Source organism: Nylanderia fulva, unplaced genomic scaffold (assembly GCF_048542155.1).
Source record: "Nylanderia fulva isolate GAGA-0341 unplaced genomic scaffold, ASM4854215v1 Scaffold1, whole genome shotgun sequence".
Lineage (NCBI taxonomy): Eukaryota > Metazoa > Arthropoda > Insecta > Hymenoptera > Formicidae > Nylanderia > Nylanderia fulva.
In genome coordinates this window covers 5004538-5030154 of record NW_028189192.1, presented here as the reverse complement: position 1 = coordinate 5030154, position 25617 = coordinate 5004538, and the positions used below count along the sequence as shown (strand labels likewise).

The window sequence follows — 25617 nt, the reverse complement described above, 5'->3', positions numbered from 1 at the left end:
ACGTCGAGAAAATACGGAGATTCTCTTCTTCGCCATTCTCGAGTTTAAAAGGTTACGCTCTAGATAGTCGTCGATTTCGCTACCTTTCTCTTCACGCCTTCTCTCCATCTTCGACGATACGTTCTTCGACGCGGTGCGAACCGATTTACGATTCACCTCAACCTTACTTCCTCGATATCGAATGTAGTCTTCTTTAACAATGAGATATATTTAAGGAAGTGAATTGTAACCTGGAGAATTAAATTTTTGTAGGAAACGGAAAATATAACAGGCATTTTTTTTACTATTAATAAGTAACAAAATTTATGATTATTTTTATCCAAACATTTCTTAAGTATTTTTTGTAGCAATTTCAACAAGGATCAATTATATTTTTTCGCTGCTTTTTTCATGTATGTATAATTCATTGTAATATTAAATTATTAATTATTACGTTAGCGATTGGAAGAATAGTAAAGAAATAAATTGTTTGAGAATATTTTCGATACGAGAAAGAAGATTGAAGTTTTCTCTGTAGCACGTTATCTTTTCAAGCGACGAAAGCACTTTTTTCGCACCGTAAGAAAGAAAATATTGCTCCTAAATTACCCGCGTTTTTTCTCCCGCTAGACTGTAATCGCGCGCTCGGAAATTCAGTACATAGCGGCTCACTACGCGATTTTACAATGGACGTCGTACAATCGATTTCCGTTCCCCGATAAATCGCATCTTGCGGAACGCTGGTAGAAAAATTCGAATGCAAATTACATGTAGCGTAATTTACGATCTTGTGTTTAAGAGTTAAATAGAATTAATTTAACTTTATGTTTGTGCTCCTCATACACACACACACACACATACACTTACATGACCACATATTTTTTAAACTCGTCACATGAAAGAGAGCTGTATTTATTCACTTCTATCTGTTATTTAACAATTAATTTAAACATCAAATAATATGGTTAATAGCATTGAAATACGCGTTCATATTTTTGATGTATAAACTGAAGTAGTAAAAAGAGATTTTTTTAAAAATAATTTGACAGAAGAATCATTAAAACTATTCCCAAAAACAGCTTTAAATCATGATCAATTTAATAGTTCATAATTAAAAAATAGAGGGAATAAAATTCATTTTTATGTATAACTTTTTTTAGAGCACTTTTAATACACTTTTGTGATAGCATTGAATTAACGAAATGATTTAGTTTACACAGTTTATTTTAGCTTTGATCTTAACAAAGCGTAAAACTCTTGCGAAAGTTTTCTATCCGATAGAATTTATAGTGCCAAAGTTTTTCACTCAGTTTTTCCGTTCGATCGCAATTCATCGAACATCCATGTCTCATACACTCGATAAAGTTGTCTCAAGGGCGTTCCCTTTCCTGCGGTTCGTACTGCGTATACTACTAAATTAATGTCGAGATCATTCGAGCCGCCGTATAATGGTTTTAGCGTGAAGATAATTTTCCGTGGTAGATGTGCGACGGTTTATCATCACATATGCCACGATGTTCCCGAAGGGGAGGAAATTACCAAAGTGTATGTAGCTAGAACTGCGTGCATCTGTTCACATTATATACGCAGATTTCTCACTGCCAATGGTTCTCTAGATAACGCGTTTCCGAGAAACACTTATTAATGCTTTTGTCTCACGGTGTCTTGTATGCAATTCGTATATTTTTAACGAAACAATATGTGTACAATAAAATCCTCTAAGATGGGAAATATTAATTCGAAAAAAACAACCATCCTTCAAATTAAAATCTTTTGATCGTTCCGCTCTCTCATTACGCGCCAAAATATTAATTGATCTTGATACGAGTGTGTACATATTGGGATCGTGTGCGAAATTTTAGATGCGCTCCGCGGCGATACGTACCAAACTCGGCTAATTGCGAGTGGAATAATTAATGCCTGCAGGAGCAACGAAACTCGACGCTTCGCGAGCGCGAACGTACATCGCGAGTGCACCTGCAGCAGCTGTTTTCTGTCGCGCGTTGCCGCGTGATATAATTCTCTGCGTATAAGACGATGATCAAATCAAGACGTTTTAGTTGCATGTGTAATTTTACTGCTAATTATCGATGTGGAAACGTAAGTCTACATCTATCAAGTTTGATTTGCATAGAATGCAATTTCCAGATTAATGCGAAATTAATTTGATTGTCTTAATTGAAATAAAGTAAAAAAGAATTATCTATATAATGTTAGTTTTTTAAAGTGCAAATAAAATTGCAAGCAAATAAATATGTATATGTAATATATTTATACATTACATTATACACATTATATTTGTTCTATAATCGAAATGATTTTTTTCATTCAACGAATCATGTAATTTAAAGCAGATAAGACGAGCAAAAAAAAATTAAACAGCATTATTGTTTGTTGCGCATGCAACGGGAGAGTTTTCAAAAATTCATAGTCTGTTGTTTTCTTCTTTTAAGCTGATGAAATCTCTACATGTGTATTTAATAGCACACATATGTAGAGATTTATAAATAAAACTTCCACAAGCAAACAAATAAATTAGCAGATTCTACCGAATAAACTTATTATGTGCAATGCATTTAAAAAGTAATGTATTTTTTTCTGCTTTTATTTATGTAACTATTGCTTGACGTTTCATATTAAAAAGAAAAATTAAAGAGGAAAACGGAAAATAATTTTATCCTCTCTGAGAGAAAAAGACGAAGAATGAGAAAAAGAGAAAGAAACAATTGTTTTAATTTTAAACTGCACTAAATTTTTATTTTGGCCACTATTCGGCGAAAGAAAAAAACGATTCCGAATTCCGAATATTTTACATTCAAATAATAGTGCTATAATTCTTTGAATATTGCGATACTTAAGAATGTTGGAATAATTTTCAGAATACTTGCATAGCAACTCGAATATTATAATTATTAAAATTCAGAAATTGTGTATAATTCTCTTTAATTATTTAGATATAATGATTAGGTTACTAAACGATATAAATTCAGTCGACGTTCGGTAGACGAATTAGTCGAATTTAATTTATGACCGAATGTCGGCGGAGTTGGGCGTTGCTCGAGAGTATCGATCAGGCGTAAGAAAATTCCTGCTTCGCTACTAGAGCTCAAGCATCCGTCTAGCAAAAAATATCGATGCATTTTGCGTGACGCGCGTATAGATACCTCGCCTTGTGATGTTCGTCGTAATATCTCGTTCAACTCTTCCTTCTCGTTATCGTCGCTTTTGCTCGACACGCTAACGAGTTAGGAGAAAGGCGTGCCGATATCAAAGGTGTACATCCTTCGCTGAGAGTAATAATGAGGAGAGGAGGGAGAAAGAACTTTTCTAGAAATGGTTCCACATTTCCGCGTCATAATGTACCCGAGAACATCGCTATCTTTCTCGAGTAGAAAAACTTGCGACGAGGAAGACCGACGGAAAGGTAGAAAAACTGCGGATCTCTCGTGTAATTACTTTCTCTCTCTTTCTCTTAATCGTTTTACCTCGTTTGGTCGCGTAAGCCGTTACTACGGAAAGTGAATCTTGGAAATAGGATCTTCCTGGCCGGATATCGGCTACGATGGGCGAAACTTCCGCGAGTAATTATGAGGATCGCCAAGACGACGGTCAGAGGGACCCTCGAAGTCGGACGACAGGATATATTGACAGCAGTTAAGACGATTACGGACGATTATCCACTCTCCTTTCGCACGATTGCGAAGGTTCTGGGATTTAATCATGAAAGAAAAATATAGCGTTACACATCAATATAATGTTATATACAAATAACAAATTTTGCTTGATATTTTCTACTCTTTTCTCACAGACGAGTTTTAATTTATACTTGGAACAATTATGTATATTCTCTTCTTAATGTGGGAAACGAATCTTTTAGAAAAATATTTTCTACATTTCTTTTACGTGATTTAATGTAGATTATATTTAACCCTCAGTTACCACTCATGGGTTAGAGTAACCCAGAGTCTTCTTTTGTTTATATTTCTGGATCTAATGAAGCTATTTTGAAGTATTTTTTTTCAATCGATACGCCAGACAGTGAGAAAAAAGAATGTATCGGTACAAATGTCACCAGATTTCTACGACTCGAGATATTTGAGAAAAAATGAAAAGTGATCTTCTAAAATTTCGAAAAAATCATTTTTGATATGGGTTAACGTAACCCAGAGAGGTAACTGAGGGTTAATAATTGGTTCAAAATATTTAATATGATTAGAAAAAATAATTAAAGAAAGAGAAAGAAAAAGAATGTATATGAATAGAAGAAAAGCAAATACAATATATAATGTTATGTACAAATAATTAAAATTTTGCTTTATATTTTCTATTTTTTCTCACAGACGAGCTTTAATTTATACTTTGAACAATTATATTCTCTTGCTAGAAATGAATCTTTTAGAAAAATATTTTCTAAATTTCTTTTACGTGATTTAATGTAGATTATATTTAATAATCGTTTCAAAATATTCAATATGATTGGAAAAAGTAATAAAACAAAAAATGCGCAAAAAGAAATAGAAAGAAAAAGAATATGTATATATGAATAGGAAAACGAATCTCGTTGTTCTCGTTTCGTGGAAATTTTCTTTACTCTTGTCGAACGCTCGGTAATCGATTAAGACTTCTTCAGCCCCGTTAAATCGGTGAGACATTTACGATTCTTCTCTTTGCTTTCAGGAGTGGAACGATTACAAGCTCAAGTGGAATCCGGACGACTATGGCGGCGTCGACACCCTTCACGTACCATCGGAACACATATGGTTACCTGACATTGTTCTTTACAACAAGTGAGTAAACCAAAATTTTTTCATCATTTCACATCTACGATAACATTAAAGGAAGCGAAAAACTCTCCGTTCGACATTCACAAATCACAGAGATATAAACTCGTCTCTTGAAGCAATCGACGATATCACTCGGCGTCTTTTCACGCCGAGCAGATTTTTCGTTAACCGATTTTCGCTTAGCTTCTCTTATCCTCAGACTCGGTTGATCGTCACACGCGAACCGACAATATTTTATAGGATTTCGCAGCGCGAGGTACGAAGAAACGTAAAGCTATGCTCGGAATATTTCTTCACGAGGGACGCGGCACGTTTTCGCCAGCTATTTTGAAAATCCATGCCGCGACGAACACGAGCGTGCTATACCTACGTAGGTAGCTACCCTCTGCGCGTCTAGCATTGAGAAATAGGATGTACTCAAGCACTAGCCGAGGACACTTTTACGAGGAGAGGGAGTTGTAGAAGCCCCTTCGCGGGAGAGAGGTCGACTCGTTTGTTCGGCGGTTCCCGTGCCGCATTTCATGCTCGATGATCCTCGCACGTAACTCTCGAGTAACCGTGCGGAAAAAGGTTACATCTCGGATATACACACACACACAGATACAGAGCCTCGACGAGGTCGTTGGTAGTATAGTGTGACGCTTCGATATCGCGAATGCTCGAGCAATTCCGCGGTAAAAGTAACTCAGGCAGTCTACTATCTGGAAAAAAAAAACTCGGAGAATTCTGAGGGATTCTTTCTTTCTTTTAAAGTTTCGCACAGACGTTCTTTGTAGAATTACCCAGCCGAATAGCGAACGAAGGAAGAAGATAGATTTCAGAGCGATATCGCACGCGCGCGTGACGCCGACGTCTATGACCGCGGATTTCATTTCGTCTTCGCAGTGCTATGCAGACAGTACTCGAACGCGATGACGTGATGCATAATGTGCGGCGGGCATAAGCCGCAAATTGCATAAATCCGCGCAAATTACGAAACCATTAATCCGGAGAATGGGGGCCGAAATTAATTGCCCGTGTATCCCGGCCTGATGCAGCCCTTCGTCTCTTCGCGTTCTGCAACTGCATCGCATTGTTGTAACGTTTAGTTACCGGCAAATGTCTGCGGCGTAGGATATGCGATATATTAATTACAATAACAATAATAACTTTATTAAACGCGAAGAGACATTATTAACGAAACGTTCTGATCGGCGACTCCGAGAATACCGTAATAGCGAATTTTCATCGAAATTTGATTTATTTTTATACAAGAAATCTCTTTCATGATTGCACTGTAATTATTTATTATTCGTCCTATATAATATAAGAGTAAAGGATCGATAATAGAGATTTAAGATATTACCATATGACAAAATAACTTCTTAATCATAAAATATGTATCTGTCATTATCTTATCTTGTAATGCACACTTATAAACATTTAGTATATATTAATCAATTTCGTAAAATCAAGGAATAATTTTACATAATTCTATCAAGCTATTCCTTCAATGCAAGGAGTTAAAAAATAAAATGTTGGAAAGAAAACTCAATTTATTGACAGGAGATTGATGACACTCTTGCCGATTTCCGATATCTCTCCGTGAACAACCGAGTCTCAAAGCAGGAGGGTGACAAGCAATCTGTAGTCTAGAGACGGTGTATCAAATAAGCCGAACTTAATCCGCCCTATTAAACTCCATTCAAGCCTGTGACGTTCAATCCGCTATTCTCATTTCCATCGGGGAGTTTTGAATCCGTCCTTCACGAGCTAGGGTATCCTTTGCCTTACCTTCTTCATTCCTTCGAGGCGATACATTATGTAAAACTCACCCTGTGACATGCCAAGACGGCGCTCTACCTTTGCACTCTACGTTCGATATATTTTCTTTCATTTTCGCATATAAAGTGCCACTCTGCAATAAGCTCAGTCGCTATCGTCGCGTTCTGATACAAAGGTGTCAAACGAACTAAACAGCTTTATGTGAGTCATTAGAGAGAAAGCATTTTGTCAATTTAATCCGGATATAGTCGAATCGATAAAATTATGCCAAATTAATGAGATATGACATTGTCGATTGCTGTAATAAAATAATCCCAATGAGATTGCATTGAAGGAATAGCTTGATAGAATTATGTAAAATTATTCCTTGATTTTACGAAATTGATTAATATATACTAAATGTTTATAAGTGTGCATTACAAGATAAGATAATGACAGATACATATTTTATGATTAAAAAGTTATTTTGTCATATGGTAATATCTTAAATCTCTATTATCGATCCTTTACTCTTATATTATATAGGACGAATAATAAATAATTACAGTGCAATCATGAAAGAGATTTCTTGTATAAAAATAAATCAAAAATTGAATAAAAATTTTGTTTCGTTCGGACGAGCTTTTGGTTTCGTGAAAATTTTTGAGATATTTATAGTATATTCACTCTATTTTTAAAACGAATGATCTCTAATTATCTTTATTACGTATAATTGAAATCGTCCTGAAAAGCGAGTATTAATATATAAAAGTATAACATTCTCTTTATAGTAAAACGTGATTTTAAATAATTTAATTTACTGAAAAAGCTACATGTGTAAAACAGCTAGATAAAATATCTAGGCAAAAACTTTAGTTTTTCAACAGAGAGAATTTTATAGTATCTTTTTATACTTTTTAATAGCCGCTATCGAGATAAATTAAATAAACTTAAATGTGTTATCAATCTTTTCCACTTTTTCAAATCGCTTTTTTTCAAAAATCAATTCTAGTACGAACAAAAAATTTAGTTTATATTCTACATTTTCGATTTATTTCGCATCACCTTTTTTCGGCTTGTCGTTTCAGGTACTATTGTTCATTGCATAAATTTGACAACCAAATATGCAAAAGGAGATGATAGTGTATTCGAAATATTTTGCGCAAAAAATTCGAAGCATCGTTCCGGTAATCGCGTAAAATTGCATTTCGCAAGAACGGTTGTAATGCACATACATAGAAGTCTACATAGAATCAGCGAGATAAATAAGTGCTTGTGTGTGCGCGAAGGGCCGGAGAATGGCGGCCAAAGGGTTGCTTAGGCACAACGACCTTACGGCACGGTACGTGCCGCCGTGTGCCGCAAAATGCAAAGTTAAAATATGCAGGAAACGTACGTGCGGGCGAATCTCGTTACTCCATTATCACCGGATTACTACACCTGCAGCTCATCCCAGATGCGCGCCGCGGTAATCCATTCCAGTCGCCTCGCGAGAAAACGGATATGACCTGGTAACAAAGCAAAGGGGTTCTTCCCTCCGAGAATAATTGCACACGTGTGGGTAAAAAGTACAATCGATGTAGCAATTGTTTTCTCGAACGATGCGAATTTGATACGAAGAGGGAGGATAGGGATGACAGGGATGAGAATTCGATAGAGCGCAAAAAAATTGCCACAGTAGTGAACTACTCGTATAGGGTATTCAAACTCACTTTGGTCATATTTATGGAATAATTCTCCTTCTCTCTCTCTATATATATATATATATCTGCTATTCCTCTCACTGAACCATCCAACTCGCATTTCGCAAGTGTCAACCGCAAGCTCTCTCGTGTCCAGTTTTCCAGAGGCACTCTCGCGCGCGCCATAACACGTTATCAATTGCGGGATCAAGTCCGTCTCACCAGCGGATGCCACATCGTAAGCATCGAGATCTACGACAATAGGGAGCTTTCCTCCCTCGAAACGATCGCTGGGCGGATCGAGGGACGGCGGGGGAGGCAGGGTAGTAAGTAATATCGTGCCATAAAGGGTGCCTCAGCGCGGAATGCGGTTGCAACGATTCAAGCTTTTCAGACCGGCGAGTTCTTACCTCGTCGAGGTAGGACAAACTGCCCGAGTAAGGGGATACCGATGCGGTCTAGACGGCAAAGGTTCCGCACGTCCTCTCGAGCGAGCCGCGGAAAAGATTATCGGTCAGAACTTTACCGTAATGGTCGGCGATCTACAACCGGTGTCGGTCGTCGTGTTAGTTTGATGCGGAGATCTTTCGAAGAGAAACCGATTTTCGCGGATCAGTATAATACGCAGTATCACACAACGTACAAAAATTGAAATTAAAATTTTTTTTATTAAATTTTATTTTATTAATAAATATTTTTAAATTGTTTATATTGAAATTACACATCTCTCTAGGTATATTTTATTAATTTACGAAATTTTGATATTATATATATGTATAAAGTTTTATTTTTAATTATCTTTTAATTTTTATTTGTATTTATTCTAATTTAATGTATTAACTATAAATTAGAATAAATATCATTAAAAAGGAAAAAATAATTCAAGACAGATTTAAAAATTAATAAATTATATCTGTCTGTGTAATTTCAATATCCCAGGTAGCAAGTCATTTTGACGTTTAATGACGTCAGTTTGCTACCTGGGATATTGAAAATTTAAAAATATATAATTTAATTAAAAAATTAAATTTTAATATATATGTTATTATTATTAAATTTTTTTATTATTAAAAAAATCAGTAGTATATAGGTATACATAATATTTAGCGCGGTGTCTTATATATCATTCAATTAGTATGTTTGATTTATAAAATTCTAATGAGATACATTTTCAATTGTATCTACAATAAGAACAGATTAATGAATACAATGAATATTAAATTAATTATTGTTGATCATGACAAATCTCGTAGCGCTGACCGGCGACAGGACGGCGTCGTCTTTCATTATGTCATCGCACGGGTTCTTGCGGAGTTTTTTTCAAGGGCTCGTTTCCGATAGGGAGAAAGTCGAGAATAGGAGAAAAAGACGGCGATGTTATCATTAAGATTTGCGACAAGGAGCTATGCGTCTCTCATTGCGGCTCGAAGCCGTCGACGATGGTTTTTACCGTCTGCACAAAGTTCCGAGATTTACATGACGTGATCGCGCAAGAAACGCGCCATAAAGCACGCCGAAAACGAAGAAAAAACACATGATTAATTGAGTCTTCGAACTTTCTTGACATAAACTCGCAGAATGCGCTCATTCTGTTTCTTCTACGTTACGCTTGCAACGTTCCTGTCTCTTTTCGACGAGGTACAAATATTGTATTGTACACTTCTGCACCTTCCATCTCTTCTTTGACATTTATTTCGTTTTTTTTAAATAAATTATAACATGTGTGATTAAAAGCCTGTATTTTCGAAAAATTTTACGAAGTAGAGTTTAATTAAGCAAACGGTTATCTTTTCTAGCTGCGACATCCGAGATTGTGTAACTACGAGAATGTGTATTTTGCCCCGGGAACAAAGCTTTTATCCTTTTAATGCTTGTGTTGCGTGTCGGAAACGCTGACTTTCGATCGACGAAACATTCGACACGACTAATTTGCTGGGGTTAACGCAAACGATGTTCCGTGCACAGGCTAATTTTCCTGTCCCGTTTACTAGAATTATGACGGCTGCTTTCACTATTCATGAAGATAGCCCGGTCGATCGATCGAGTAATTGAAAGCTACGCGGCCCGAGAGAGAATGTATTGCACGTACAATCGATTCTCGGATAATCATCCCTGGAATATCGTTCCTGTCGTTATTGACTACTGTATATTTTAAGTTTGCGATGTGCAACCGAATGCAAAATAGCGAGAGATCAATGTCGCAATAGCAGAAATATAATTAATGGTTACGTGGGCGTGTCCGGTTTCAACAAAAGCGAAATCAAAATTCGCGGTAAATTATGGATCGAAAAATTATATTTTGAGGACACATCTCTCATTATTACAACGATTATTTGAATTAGCAAGTCTATATAATTTGTATTCTGCAGGTACATTATAAACTGAATCATAATAGTTATGGTAAACTATCTTTATTTTTAACCGCATTCTCTTCTTTTTTCTCTCTTTTTCTCTTTCCACGTGGAGTTTGACAACAGAAATATAATTATCGGATGATCACACAAAGTGCAGGGGACCTATATTAACGCGTAAAACAGAACGCTGGTGTAACAGGATTCGTAGAGAGATGCGAGAACTTTATCCGATATTCAGCTTTTGTTGCGAGCAAACGCTTCATGTTTCATGAATCGTTTAGCTAAACGTTATATGTTCAGTCTCTTATATGTTACCCTTATAAGATTTCGAATTAGTATATATACCTATATTTAAATGCTGATTGATCTTTCAGTCGTCTCAATTCTATTCAATTTATATATCGAAAGAAAGAATTTCAATTTTTAATGAATTATGTGTATTTTGTCCACATTCGGAAAATTGTTAATATTATAAGGACTTTTTAAAATATATATTATCAGCAATAGTATAAAGGAAGAATTATGTAAATAAAAGATATTTTTTTTCTCTGCTTACACCACAACGATTGCGCTTGTGGATTAACGTGCTGAGTTTCGTTTTTATTGATTCCTTGTCACTGAGCGAGTCTGCCAGTAACCATTTTCTTAGCTCTCTGATGTATATTCGCGGACACTTTATATATACGTTTATCTCAGTTTACACGACCTCCACTGTAGCAACTAAGGCTATGAATTATTTCGTCGATCGACAATTTATATGTCAAAGAACGCGTCTCTCTCTCTCTCTCTCTTCTCGTCCCGACGGACGCGGTGAGGAAATATCGTGGTCGATAATATCATCATCAGGGGATTCTCCGCGAGACGATGCGGATGAAAAATTCACGAATTGGCGCGAAACGAATCGACACGGCAGAATTCACAGCGCGCTATAACGAGCCGTGATGTGTCAGACTAATAAGAACGCCAGGGGTTGACTGGATAAAAGTAGTGCAACAAGTGCAAGTCGCGACAGCTGCGACAGCGTCAGCTGGCCGCGGCGCGGCATATATTATAATATCCGAGAAATCCGAATGAGAGAGATCGCGCGTCATATATATCCCGATCAGTTTATTTCGCCCGAGTGTGCGCGTTTTGTTTCCCTTAGCCTCGTCGTAATATCGCCCCGGTGTGTTAACCGATTTACCTGTATCGTTTATTCGACGGATTTTCTTATCTCGCTCTGCGACGAGTTTGCCCGTTTTGCTCCGAAATAATTTCGCTGCTTTCAGCAACTTTGACAGCCGCGCTCGAGCGATTTCTGATGATTCAATATAAGCTCGGATTGTCTCAGTGAGATTACAATGTCAAAATTGTTCTTTCTCATACTGTAAAAGAATAGAAGAATAATTGATTTCAAGTATTGAATTTATAAATTAAGAATTTTCTATTTATTTTCACAAAAAGCTTTCTTTTTAATTGCTCAGATGAAAATGGATGTTCATTTTTATGTTTTCTAAGAATATATTTTTTATAAAAATATTTGTCAAAATATACAATAATAACGTGATTTAGCATGCTTCTATCTCTAGACATTTATCAGTGTTAATTTAAAGAGCGACAGATATATGTAGAGAGATTGATTAATTAACTAAATGTCTGTATTATCCTAGGACTTAGGATAATACCATCAGTGCAAATCAAAGAGAAAAAGAGAGTTAATTTCTAAAAAAAAATTCTAGAAAGAAGATAGTTGAAGGCGATAGATTGGTTATACAGCTGTTCCGCGTTCAATGTACGCATCGAAGCGTTACATCGCTTTGTCAAATTTTTACACAGCAACATTTGAAGCGTCACTTCGTTTTATTCGCGATATCGATTGATGCCGTTTCTATTGGTTTTACATATGGCAGGAAGCTTTTAACATTCTGCTCTGATGTTGCGGTTGCACTGCACATTGACAGCACTTCTCTTTCTCTCTGTAGACAATTTAGAAAGATATATCTAGAGTAGAATTGTGTGCTGATCAAAATGTTTTTTTTTTTTTTTTTTTTTTTATAATAACATAAATATGAAATATTGGATTGAATTTATTGCGAAGATAATAGCGTAAAGAAATCAGAACAAAACCATACAATATGCGCAAACTTACAATAATATGCACTATATTGTGTGACATAGTGTCACAAATTGACGATTATGCAAGTTATGTAAGTCGATATAAAAAGACGTATTGAGATTACAGCGATATTTCGAGGCGCGATATCTTGTAATAAGTATCTTTTAAATTGCTTAAAAATAAATGATTTAAAGAAAAATTGTGTTTTCTGTTTTTTCAGTGCCGACGGTAATTACGAGGTAACCATCATGACGAAGGCGATTTTGCATCATACAGGGAAGGTTGTGTGGAAGCCACCAGCAATCTATAAATCATTTTGCGAGATCGACGTGGAATACTTTCCCTTCGACCAGCAGACTTGTTTTATGAAGTTTGGTTCGTGGACTTACGACGGTTACACGGTAAGCACTATGATGCAGATTAATCATATATATAATGTGGTTATAAATTATTATTATTATATGAAGAGAGATTATGTAGAACACACAATCTAAGTTTGCTTGTCAAATATTTGCACTAAAGTAATTTTGAGAGTCATCTCTCATTGAGTTATCACAAGTAATGTACATATAATTACAGTGCATACAAAGAACATTAAAGGGCAAGTAGAAATTGCACTCTGATAATTATTTTACATATTTTTTTGTAATTTTACGGATCTATTTCGCGAAGAATTTCACAATTGGTCATATTAATAAAAAGAATTAAAATTTGTAATTTTTAACGCGTAACGCGACATAGTATTTATGTACAATATTTTATGACAATTTATTGCACACATGTTGCATGAGCTTAACTAAACGAGGAATATGTCAAACATATTTCTCAAAAGTTGTGAAAATAGTTTTTATTACACGTTTCAATAAAAATTTGTTCGTTATTATAAAATATATTCCATAGTTTGAATATATGAAGAATGGGCGTAATTTAAATAATTTTATGCACTCGACACATCTACACAATAAATTAATTAATTTATATCTTTACATACATTTTGATAAAGTCAGATTTTCGTATTATCATTATAAATTGTATGCATAATTTTATACGCGTTTTCAAATCCATGTGAATAATACTAAAGTGATACTTAATATTCGTTATTATATCTGTATTTATACAAGTATTGTGCACATATATAAATTAACTCGAACTAATTGATATAACATATATACCTCTAAAATTTGTTGGCTATTATTCAATTAGATGTTATTTTTATTTATATTCTATCTATTTTCAAAATTTGTAAATGTATAAGAGGAGTATTTGGAATTTCTATTTTAACAAACGTATTTGTTATAAATTATACATTAAGATGCATAAACATGTGTAAATTCAGTCACCTGTATAGATGTAAAAATTTACATTAATAAAATGAATTTATATTTATTGGCTTTTTATAGTCCTGAAGAATTAAAAAACAATTTGCGACTAACAATCAATTATCGTTGAAAAATTTAGTATCTTTAAAAAATATAAAAAATATCTAGAGCAGGTTTCTTTTCTCAGCGTTGGCTAACTTTATTCGTAAATTAACCAAGCTTATATCTCCATCTCCGTTCTGGTCGTTATTATACTCTGGAGAGAAAAAAAGAAACTGTGATCTTCCGGATAACTTTTAATAATCCAACAAATTAACTGGAAGTAAATAATACGCAAATAATTGTATGCTATAATTAGTATACTAATAGTAGAAAATTGTATACTTAAAAATTGCAATGTTTTGTCTCTCAATTGCTCTCTCATTATTTTGCTGAAGTTCTGCCAGATTTTTTTAGCCGGTACAGAGTAATATTTTTTTTCGATTTGTGCATTTTTTAATTATTATTAGAAATCGCGTTTTTCGATGAACGAAATTCTCTGCGGATTTTTACCGGCGCGGTTCTAATTTCAGCGCGCGCGCGTCAATGAAACGTCACGATTTTTGGCGATTACAACTCGCGCGGCGCCTGTTTGTCCTGTCGATCGCATTTTCTCTCACTCGCAATCCAACGGGAGTAAGCCCTACCCCATCGTTCGATCGACGGATATATCCGTCACTGACAAATCCGCCTGTCTGTGAGAGTTTTACCGTTGTACAGTTGCGGATATAAATCCCGCGTCTGCGGGGGTAAGCCATTTCGACAGAGAAGCTCGTCCGTGCTAGCCACTTCGAAAACACACAGGACCCGCCAGTAATCAACCTCGTATCCACCCACGCGGCGGATAACTTCCGTTTCCGCGTTTCAATTTCGATTTCCCCCAGCGGCATGTCTCGCGGCTACATCGAGTATATTTTTCATCCCTTGAAAAAGACGTCGGGGATGATACGGGGATAGAACGACGTTTGTATTCAACGGCGAAGGTTAATCGATACAAAACTGATCGCAATATCTACGAAATGTTTCATCACGTATAGATGTGCCAATAAAATTCAACGTACGAGTAGACATCGATGTATCTTCCATAATGCAAATTATAATATTAATTCCAGAATATTAAAAAACTTTCAGAATGTTTTTTTAAAGATAAAGAGATGTGTAATAAAAACTATTTAATAGTCAAATTTAATTTTCAAAGAGAGAGAAAGAGAGAGAAGGAAGTTATATTTCTCGTATATGATTATAATGTTTACAATCATAATGACGCGATTATTACTTTGATTTTTATCTCACAGAAATTTAAATGATATTATAGAGAAAATTGGAATGGATCGTTATTTTTTAATTCTGCAGTATGTAATTTAATTTAAAAAGGAAAAATTTTGCGACTCGTCGAGACGAAATTGAAAAATCAGGAAGCGAATCCGAGCAAGCAGCGCAGTGAGAAAATGCGCGAGAAAGGCATGGTGAATGAGCAACGCTCGTTCATCGAACTATCGACAGATCTCGAAAGTGGTCCAGGGAGGATCAACCGGTAACTCTGATGGCGGTCGCGAGATTTGACTCTCCCGACTTTATTCCGATCCCATGGTCTGCAAGCTTTGAGATAGCCAGAATTTATCCAGCGCAGCCATTAGAGATATCCAATTTCTTCCCTCTGTTCCTTTCATTTCGTCTCCCTTTCTTCCCTCTTTCCTTTCCTCTCCATTGCTCTGGCTCTTTCTCTCTCTCTTTTAAACAATCGTGTACCTAGAAAATCGATTGTGGCGAGGGATAAAATGGATTTCGCCGACTCGTGGCTGATCGAGAAAATTTCTACAGCACAGAACATACACATAGCATATCAGTGTTATGTATGTGTGTCAGTTATATTCCTTGGTGAAATCAAAATCGAATTTCTTTCAACGATTTATTTTGAGAATAATTAATACAATAGAAAAATAGTCGATAAAGAATAACACACTATTATGGAGATCGAGGCGAAAAATAAAAAGATATCGAACATTAATTATTATTGACCACCTAAATTAATACGAAGAACATGGACGTATTAGTATATTTTACATTTGCCAAGCTTTAAGATGAAATTTATAGACTGTTATTATATGTAATTGTATTGAATTTTGCGATTGAAAAGTCACAAGTAAGTGACGAAACGTCTTGCATGAATTTATTGTAAAATTTATATTTAAATACAGTAATTATATACATATTCATCCATATTTGCTCGTGTAAAAGCCTTTTTCTATTGTATTAATTTTCATTTGATACGAGCTTGATTATCACATTGTTTTAATTTGAGAATAATGTTTCTATAATTTTTCATATTAAATATGCAAGCAATTAAAATCTCAAATTTAAACTTTGTTAGAATGAGATATTCGCATGAAATTGAATAAAAGGGCAAAATTTCATTATTTGTATCTCTAATTAAGAAGTTATATTATTTAATTTATTTTTTCACATATTTATAACACTTTCCAATTTTTATTCGTTTATAATTAAAAAATTATTTAAATATTGAAATAAACGGCATTCTTAATTTAGCTCTAATATTTGTATATGAAATGGAAGGCAATGTACAGGATATCCTATATATATATATGTATATATATCTCCATTGCTTTGGAATGCGGATACGTATCCAAAGGCACCGTGAAAGTCAACGTGTAGGTCCACGAGCTTATTTATCGCGTGAGAGCTGTATCAGAAATGTCTCCAAATATAGAAGTCCATAAATTTCAAGGCGCAGCAGTTTAAAGCACAATGACGATTCTGGTTATTGTCTTCTTCTGGTGTGAATGGTGCAAAAGTGCATTCTCGCTTCTATGTATACGTGTCAGGCATATTTCGTGTATATACGAAAAATATAATTTATCGGTGTGAGACTTACATTCTTCAGAAAATACGCGTCTGCGTACTTTCTTCAACTCTTTTTCTCTTCATCAAAAATTTATCCGTCTATAATAATTTAAGCATCGTAACTCATTAAATGAGACAACTCGACTTTAGCTCACGAAAACCGTTGTGTCATCTAAGTGACTGTCAATTTTGTTAGAATGTATACGTGTCAGGCATATTTCGTGTATATACGAAACAATATAATTTATCGGCGTGAGACTTACATTTTTCAGAAAATACGCGTCTGCGTACTTTCTTCATCTCTTTTTCTCTTCATCAAAAATTTATCCGTCTATAATAATTTAAGCATCGTAACTCATTAAATGAGACAACTCGACTTTAGCTCACAAAAATCGTTGTGTCATCTAAGTGACTGTCAATTTTGGAATAACAATTGTATATACATCAACGAGTTTACACATGTAGAATTACAAATACAGGCATACACACAGGTATACACTCGCTTTGTCAGGAAGCTCCTTCAGTGTTGCGGATTATCCCGAGCACCGATTAGACAGCGCGCTAAGATAATAATCTTTAGATACCCTCTCCCTCGACTGTATCTGCTGATTTATCTCTCGTCGGTGTGTTTTGATTATGTACTGCATCGGACGTCGAGCAATTGAGGATTAGAATATCAAACGCGGCGGAGCGGAATAACAATTTGGATTGCTGTTGCAATTTTGAATCGGATCTTTGAGATCGTTTCGACGATGCGCGATTCGAAAGCCGGGGATTTGTTCTCAAGATTAATTGGATTATAGACTTTGAAGCGGATTATCATATTATCGCAAAAGGAAAATGCCTCGAGGGTAGGATGTTTAGACGATTATAGGTCAGCATCTTTCTAGATTTTATAATTATTCTTCCTGTGTTAATACATGATAGAGTATGAGATTTATATTTCAAAAGCAAGATGAAAGAAAAATTTTAAAGATTTAACAACCATTTTTAATCCAGATTGTAATCATTTAAAATTGAATTGTTTTTTATATAAACGATGGCAATTTTTACTTTAACATACGTCATATTATTTAAAAATAAAATTATTAGCCGTTTTAATTGCAAACATATTTTTTATGATTATTTGAATAACAAAAAATGTCGAAGAGAACATATTTATGAAAGAATGAAGAAATCCGACTTTTTTTGTACTAATAGTGTCCATACTCTTTAGTGATAACTTTAGCTTTTATTATTGATGTAATGTGTACTTGCAACAATTACAATTGATTGATGTGTAAATACATATATACGCATATATGTATACAATATCCAACTATTACAAATTACGGTTTAATGCAATGCTAAATATCCAGATTGTATTAAATGTTTGCCGACGTAAAGTATAAATTTATGTCAATACAATATGTACACATGCGTATGTCGCGGTAAAACGCGTGTCTTAAAATAAATATTTATACATATTTATATATTTGCATGATATACATTTAATTATGCCAATATTAAACGAAGTGCGAAAAATACGAAAGCTCAAAGTGTTAAAAAATATGTGCGTTTCGCGAGAAACATTTTCTTTGAAAATTCAAATAGCCCAACATTTAACAATCGCGCCATATCGAAAATAATGACCCATTAAAAATTACAATTATTATTAATCAATTATTAAAATATTCCAAGGTAACCGAGATTGAATCGAAAGAATCGATCATGAGAATTTATGACTCTGTACCACAGATGATAGATTTTACGATTGCATTTTCTACTTGGCCAGACAGATCGAATGACACCTCATGCATCTCTAAAAATATATATTTCTCCGCGAAATGTGAAATCCTGATTCGACTCACGTACGATTCCTCTTCGGTGTTCGCAGGTCGACCTGCGGCATCTCCTGCAGACCGAGGATTCGAATCGAATCGACGTCGGGATCGACCTGACCGATTATTATATCTCCGTCGAGTGGGACATCATAAAAGTGCCTGCCGTGAGGAACGAGGCGTTCTACATATGCTGCGAGGAGCCCTACCCCGACATCGTGTTCAACATCACCCTGCGCCGCAAGACCCTCTTCTACACGGTAAATCTGATAATACCGTGCGTGGGCATATCCATCCTGTCGGTGCTGGTGTTCTACCTGCCGAGCGACAGCGGCGAGAAGGTCTCGCTGTCGATCTCGATTCTGCTATCGTTGACGGTGTTCTTCCTGCTGCTGGCCGAGATAATACCGCCCACGTCGTTGACGGTCCCGCTTCTGGGCAAATACCTGCTCTTCACGATGGTGCTGGTGACGCTGTCGGTCGTCGTCACGATAGCCGTGCTGAACGTCAACTTCCGCTCGCCCGTGACCCATCGCATGTCCAACTGGGTACGGGTGGTGTTCATCCAGGTGTTGCCGCGGTTCCTCTTCATCAAGCGGCCGAAGAAGGAGGAGGACGACGACGAGGACGAGGGTAGAAACGGCGAAGGTCGCGACGCGGACGACGACGCCGACGATGACGGAGCCGACGACGAGGACGAGGACGACGATGACGAGGACGATGTCGAGGCGGCGAATGGCAAGCCGCCCGAGGGCATCCTCACCGATGTGTTCCATGTACCAGAGACTGATAAGTACGACACGTACTACGGCAAGAGGTTCAGCGGAGAGTACGAGGTACCGCCGCACGGAGTTCCGCCGCCGGCTACGAGGTACGACCTCGGCGCCGTCGGCACCGTCGGCACCGTCGCACCCTGCTTCGAGGAGCCCCTACCCTCCCTGCCACTGCCGGGGGCGGACGACGATCTCTTTGGACCGGCTAGCCCCGGATACGCTCACGAGGACGTCAGCCCCACGTTCGAGAAGCCGTTGGTACGCGAGATCGAGAAGACCATCGACGACGCTCGCTTCATCGCCCAACACGCCAAGAACAAGGATAAATTCGAGAGCGTGAGTAGAGTAGATTTTTTAATGCCATTTTTATACGCGTCCCGAAATATCATCCACCCCGAAAATTGTTTGTATATGAAAATTTGATTGTCCACCATTTCTTCATACTTGTTACCGCCGTGAATTTTATCTTTCATTTTTTCGATCGAGAATTTATGATTGTATTGAAAAGCAAGTAATTGTTTGTCGAAGACCATCCACAGCGACAAACTTTTGAATTAAAAAGAATTCGAGAAAAATACCGTATTTTTCCGTATTGTTACTCCTTGTTTCGTAGAACTTTGTCTCTTTAAAAATAAACTATTTACGAAAGACACACACACACACATACACACACCCGTCAATCAGAAGTCTTTAATTGAATAAAACTTTGTGAATATATAGCGTTTGTCCCCCAAGACACATGAATCGCAAAGTACGTTCCATTCATGCCCTATCGTCCTTTAAAGGTAGGTATGACGTCTGACCTTAAAATCAAACGCCCACTTATACGCGTAACTTTTAAACTTTATACAACGGAGAAAAAATTTTTATTGCGTAGTATATAAAAGTTTATTACTATTAACGCACTTGTTTTATAAATATCGCAATATGCTTTAAATATTACATATTCAATCTAAATTTCCAACTATATTTTTAGTATTATCAGATTCTGGAATAGAAAAATCTCTTTGGACGACAACACTTTTATATATATATATATATTTAATATTATATAATACTTTTATTTAATATTATTTTTTGTTTAATCAGATATTTTCTTTAGCTGTCGTAGTATTTAATATATTATTTTCTAATCAGAGAGGAACATTATCTATGGATTTTCAAAGTAATATCCGGGAGGACACATTTAAAATATATTCCTTGCTAGATTGTAACATTTTAAAAGGCAAACGAAAAATGGAGAATATTTGATTTGTATAATTTTCTCAAACGATCGAACCTCTGGATTACGGTCAGTTCGTAAAACCACGGAAAGTAGCTGTTTGCAAAACATCGAATGCCTCGCAGCAGTTGAACATGGAACGGTGATCATTTCATTTTGTATATGATACAAAAAACGGTGATTTATATATCGCAAAGTTTAATGCCATCGAGGAAAAGAATTGTTGCGCGTTTTATTATTGCGCGAGCCGGGGGCCGAGATAGTGCGGCAGCGAAATAGTTTCTGATCGTAATATATCGTGTCACTAGTAACGGGGATGACAATAATGCCGCGTGTATCATACTACGTAACTGCCTTTGTGATTCTGCACGCAACGCGAATGAAATATCTCCCGCTATCCGTGATTTCGTAACGCTGTAAGAGAATTATTGGACTTTCATTGTGAAGAAGGAGCGATGCGCATATATAGAGTATTCATTTATTTATTGCATCTGAAATGATGCTAGATTCACTGCAGTATAGTCTCATCGTCAGGATGCAAAAGTTCGCGAGGTTTTATGGCGAGAGCGAGCTCGCGATAAATTCGGATTCTCAAGTCGAGAGTAAGCGAAAATTTTAAAATGCACGCTTTATCATTTTCATGAGAGATATTGTCGAATTATTCGCGGCGTTTTTAACGCGATCAATTTTGACACAGATTGTTTGAAATTTGATTTATTTTCTGGTATCGATTTTTGGAAGGTTTCGAGATGTGTGTATGTATATCCGAGGAAATTGCAAAATTATTTTCGTCTTTACAATGACGCGTTGTAACGTCGTTACACGAAGCGTCCAAATTGCTTTACATGTTCGATTTTATATAGCTTGACCCCGAATTCTCGTATATTTTAGACGGATCTCGCGAGCGGTTTCCTCGATATTTCGGATTTTATAGCGTACCTAAGATACACCGACTCAAATGCGTATACTCCCGAGATTTGGAAATCTCCTTCGTAAAAATGGAGGAAGCATCAACTATGTCGGATCTCGACGATAGACATAATCCGCAGCAACGGCCATGAAATAACGGCGCTGGAAATATTGCGAAAGCGGATGTTAAACAAATGGAAAGATTTTCTTTCTCAATTCTCTGTCTCTATCCATATTGTTTCCCTCACATTTACCGTTACTATTCTTTCCGAGCAATAAAAAAAAAAGGAGAGACATCTTTATATTCAGATTGGCCATCACACCTATAGAACGTTTCACATTTCAGTAGTTTTGAATGAAAACGTCGAGCGAGAGTATCCGGCTTATGATTCATACAAAGTTACTCAGAACTGTCGAAAAACGGGAGTTTAACGTTATTTCTCTCGTGAATAAACTTTTTTCCTCTTCCCAACTCTCTCTGCAGTATTTTAATAATTTAATCTTAAATTGAAACTTTTTATTACAACAAAGTCTGTCTTGAAATTAAATACAAGAGTAATATAATATTACTTTACTTTTTATTTGAAAAAAAAAAAAAAAATTATTTCACCATCTGGATAAGCCTTCTGATAAAAATCGATGTCAAACCCATAGAATGATGCTGCGCGTCCAACTTCTAAGAAGGGGCACCTCGCGGTCTTCGGTTAAATCGAAACCTTGCGATTCCGGATATATGTTGATTTCCGGATTTATGTAGTTTGCCATTGTCGGATATCTTGGTGCCATGGCAAGCCAAGTTCGATGAAGCTTCACTTGAGACCATTTCTCGACTCCCTCCAATGTCGCGCGCATAACTTATTTGCGCAAAGTATACGGCGGAGAACGCATTGCGGCAAAGTGCCGTTCATTGCCAAATGCGCCCGTTTTGCGGCAAGTGCATATATATATATACCGAGTGCTCAGAAAGTATCTTGCAAGATTAAAATTATGAAGAAAAGACTCCAATGTAATTTTAATGTCAAAGTTTAATTGTGAGTAAATCTGTGAAATATTGGCAATTTATGTACAAAAAACAATTGTTTAATTAAAAATACTATATACAAGTAATATAAAATTAATTGTTATAGATAAAGTAATAAAGTATTTGAAGTTGAATTTAAAGAATGGTCATCTCTCTAATTTCGAGCTTGTTTCACGTCTGCGCGACAAACATTTATAATGAAATTCTTTGCCAAATGTGAAAATAATTTTGTACAATTGCATTTAAACTATTATAGAACGAGTCGCACATTTGTCTATTTCGAGAAGAAAGAAAATTAATATTTATGGCAATTATATTCTATTTAACACATGAATTCAATTTACATCAAAAATGCTTTTTGAAACGATATGTCAAATACACTGTATACATTAAACGCGTATATATATATATATATAGAACAATGTGAGTGTATCCATAATGAATGCACATTGTATGCTTATCACTCTGTGTATACTGTATAACAACATGCATATATATATACGATACATACGTCTCAAAATGTACGTATATAGAAAATATGCAAATGCATTTTCATGTAGCAAAGGATGGAGGATGATGCGGCAGCCAATCCCGCTGTTGTAGCCAAGTTTTGGCTACAACTCGATTTCATGGAACCGCATAATGCCGCTCCATCTTGCATAGAATCATACTTTTGTAATCGTATTTCAGAAACATATAAGACCTATATAAGATTACAAAAGAGATAATCTTTTATGTGGATGAAATGTAAAATAAGAGATATTATCAGTACTATCAGATTCTAAAAGAATTCTGAATAATTTGCTTGCAACACAAAATAAACGTTGAATTAAACATTAAATGACCTCAACTTTGAATACTTTAATATGTTTATTAATTTATCTTTAAAAATTAATATTTTAGATTGCTCGTGTATAGTATTTTTTATTTTTTTTCAAAATTTGCATTATGATGATTAAAAATATTCGGCATTCAATTTTGATTAATCACTGAACTATTTTCATTCCACAAATATAATTGTCTCTCCGCTCATAAGTAAAGGGATGGAAGTAGGGTTTATTTGCTTTCTAGCATCGGCAGTTAATCGGATGCCGGTCCTAGAAAGCGAGATCACGTACTGAAAATGCTCTTAGGACAAAGATGTTTCTCCGGTCGGATCTTGCAACGAGCAGAGCGAGAAAGAGATACGAGGGAAATGGTGATCGGAGTAGCAAAGTAGTAGCAAAGTAACGGCCTGGTGCATTGTCCTTGTGAAAGTATCATAAAAGTATTGGGTGACTGTTTTATCGTGTTTCCCTGGCTCTCCCCCATGTCGCAGTGGGAATCTCTATGGAAGTCAATACACCTTTAGCGCGACAGATCGATCCTTCTTTCCTTCTCTCTTTCTTTTTCCCGTTTTTCCCTCTCCCATCCTTTCTCTCTATTCGAGAAGCTGACGCAGTATGTCGAGGGTGCTCCAGCTCCAGCAGGATCATGCGAGATACTCGTCCTATAGAAAATGCCCTGCAAGTTGGATAACGGATATCCGGCAAGTTGTTGATACTAAACATGCACGAGAGACCCTCGATCCAAAGTCTCTCGTGTCTTTATGAGATCCATATCCGAGGCACGGAACATTTCTGCATATGAGGCGCATTCATTTCGATGCAGATCGTAGATAAATCTAGTAGTTGAATTAATGTTAAGGAAAAACGCGCGCGCATAATTTAATTTTCACTTCGAGTTACTTCGAGCTGAATAATATTGTGTACGGTAGAAGATACATATCAGATTGTTTATACGATGAAAATTTATAGGGTACGTAAAAGCTCAGTAAACTATGCTGGATGTTAAAATATATATTCAGAAGAGTATATAGGAAAAATTTTATAGAGAAAAATTCACTTCTTTTCATAAACTTGGGGCTTTTAACGTAGCTATCAATTATTTAAACAATTATTAATACATTTTTATAAATAATTTACACAATATCTATATAAAGAATCAACTATTTTCTTCAATTTTTTATATCTCTTTTTGTTTGCGATTAGTCAAATAAAAATCAAAAAATAAATAGGATATTAACAAACCATCTTTCATATATATTATTAAGAAAAATATTAATAATTGTTTAAATGAAAAATTAAAAAACTCGCGGTGAATTGTTCTGGAAGGAGTCATTATGCAATGAAGCTGGATAAAACGAACTAGTTACGAATGTACGTTTTTGTTCCGGATTGTTCCCAGGTGGAGGAGGATTGGAAGTACGTCGCGATGGTGCTCGACCGGATCTTCCTTTGGATCTTCACGCTGGCCTGCGTGTTTGGCACGTGTTTGATTATCTTGCAAGCGCCGAGCCTGTACGACACGACGAAGCCGATCGACATCAAATACAGTAAGATCGCCAAGAAGAAGATGATGCTGATGAACATGGCCCCCGAGGAGGACTAGTCGACGATCCCGCGCGGCCTCGTGCCGCGTCCACAGTGTCGGCCGCCTAATCGTCGACGACGGCGTCGTCCACGTCATCACCGTCGCCGTCGTCGACGTCGTCGCCGTCGCTGTCGCCGCCGCCGTTGCCGTCGCTGTCGTCGTCGTCGTCGTCGTCGTCGTCGTCGCCGTCGTCGTCGTCGTCGTCGTCGTCGTCGTCGTCGTTGCCGTCGTCGTCGTCGTCGTCGTCGTTGTCGTCGTCGCCGCCGTCGTCGTCGTCGTCGTCGTTGCCGTCGTTGCCATCGTCGTCGTCGTCGTCGTCGTCGTCGTCGTCGTCGTCGTTGTTGCCGTAGTTCCCCGCGGCCGCCCATCATCGAAACTGCCGATTTTCGCGTCGACGTGGAAGAGAACCCTCTCTCGAATTCACGCTGGTGCCAAAGATACGTGGTCCCGGGACTGATGACACCAAGGAGATGGACACGCGAGTGAGGAGATCAAGCGATCACGAACGAATGAAATTCCAGCGGGCAAATCCGTGAAATGGGATACTGTAACCCTCCTCGAAGAGGGCGAATCGGTTGAACTTTGGTCCGATCACCCTTTGGG

At 36.5% G+C, this 25617-nt stretch overlaps 1 protein-coding gene across 2 annotated transcripts in view; it reads left to right on the top strand.

The window, feature by feature from the left end:
- nAChRalpha1 (nicotinic acetylcholine receptor alpha1) overlaps positions 1-25084 on the top strand; it is a 125026-nt gene extending 99942 nt beyond the window's left edge. For both annotated transcript variants that reach the window (XM_029303081.2, XM_029303079.2), the window contains exons 4-7: positions 4657-4766; positions 12858-13038; positions 18734-19786; positions 24829-25084. In XM_029303081.2, coding sequence (XP_029158914.1) covers positions 4657-4766; positions 12858-13038; positions 18734-19786; positions 24829-25032 — 1548 coding nt within the window. In that variant the 3' untranslated portion in view covers positions 25033-25084. The remainder of the gene's footprint in view (positions 1-4656; positions 4767-12857; positions 13039-18733; positions 19787-24828) is intronic.
- The last annotated feature ends 533 nt before the right edge of the window (positions 25085-25617 follow it).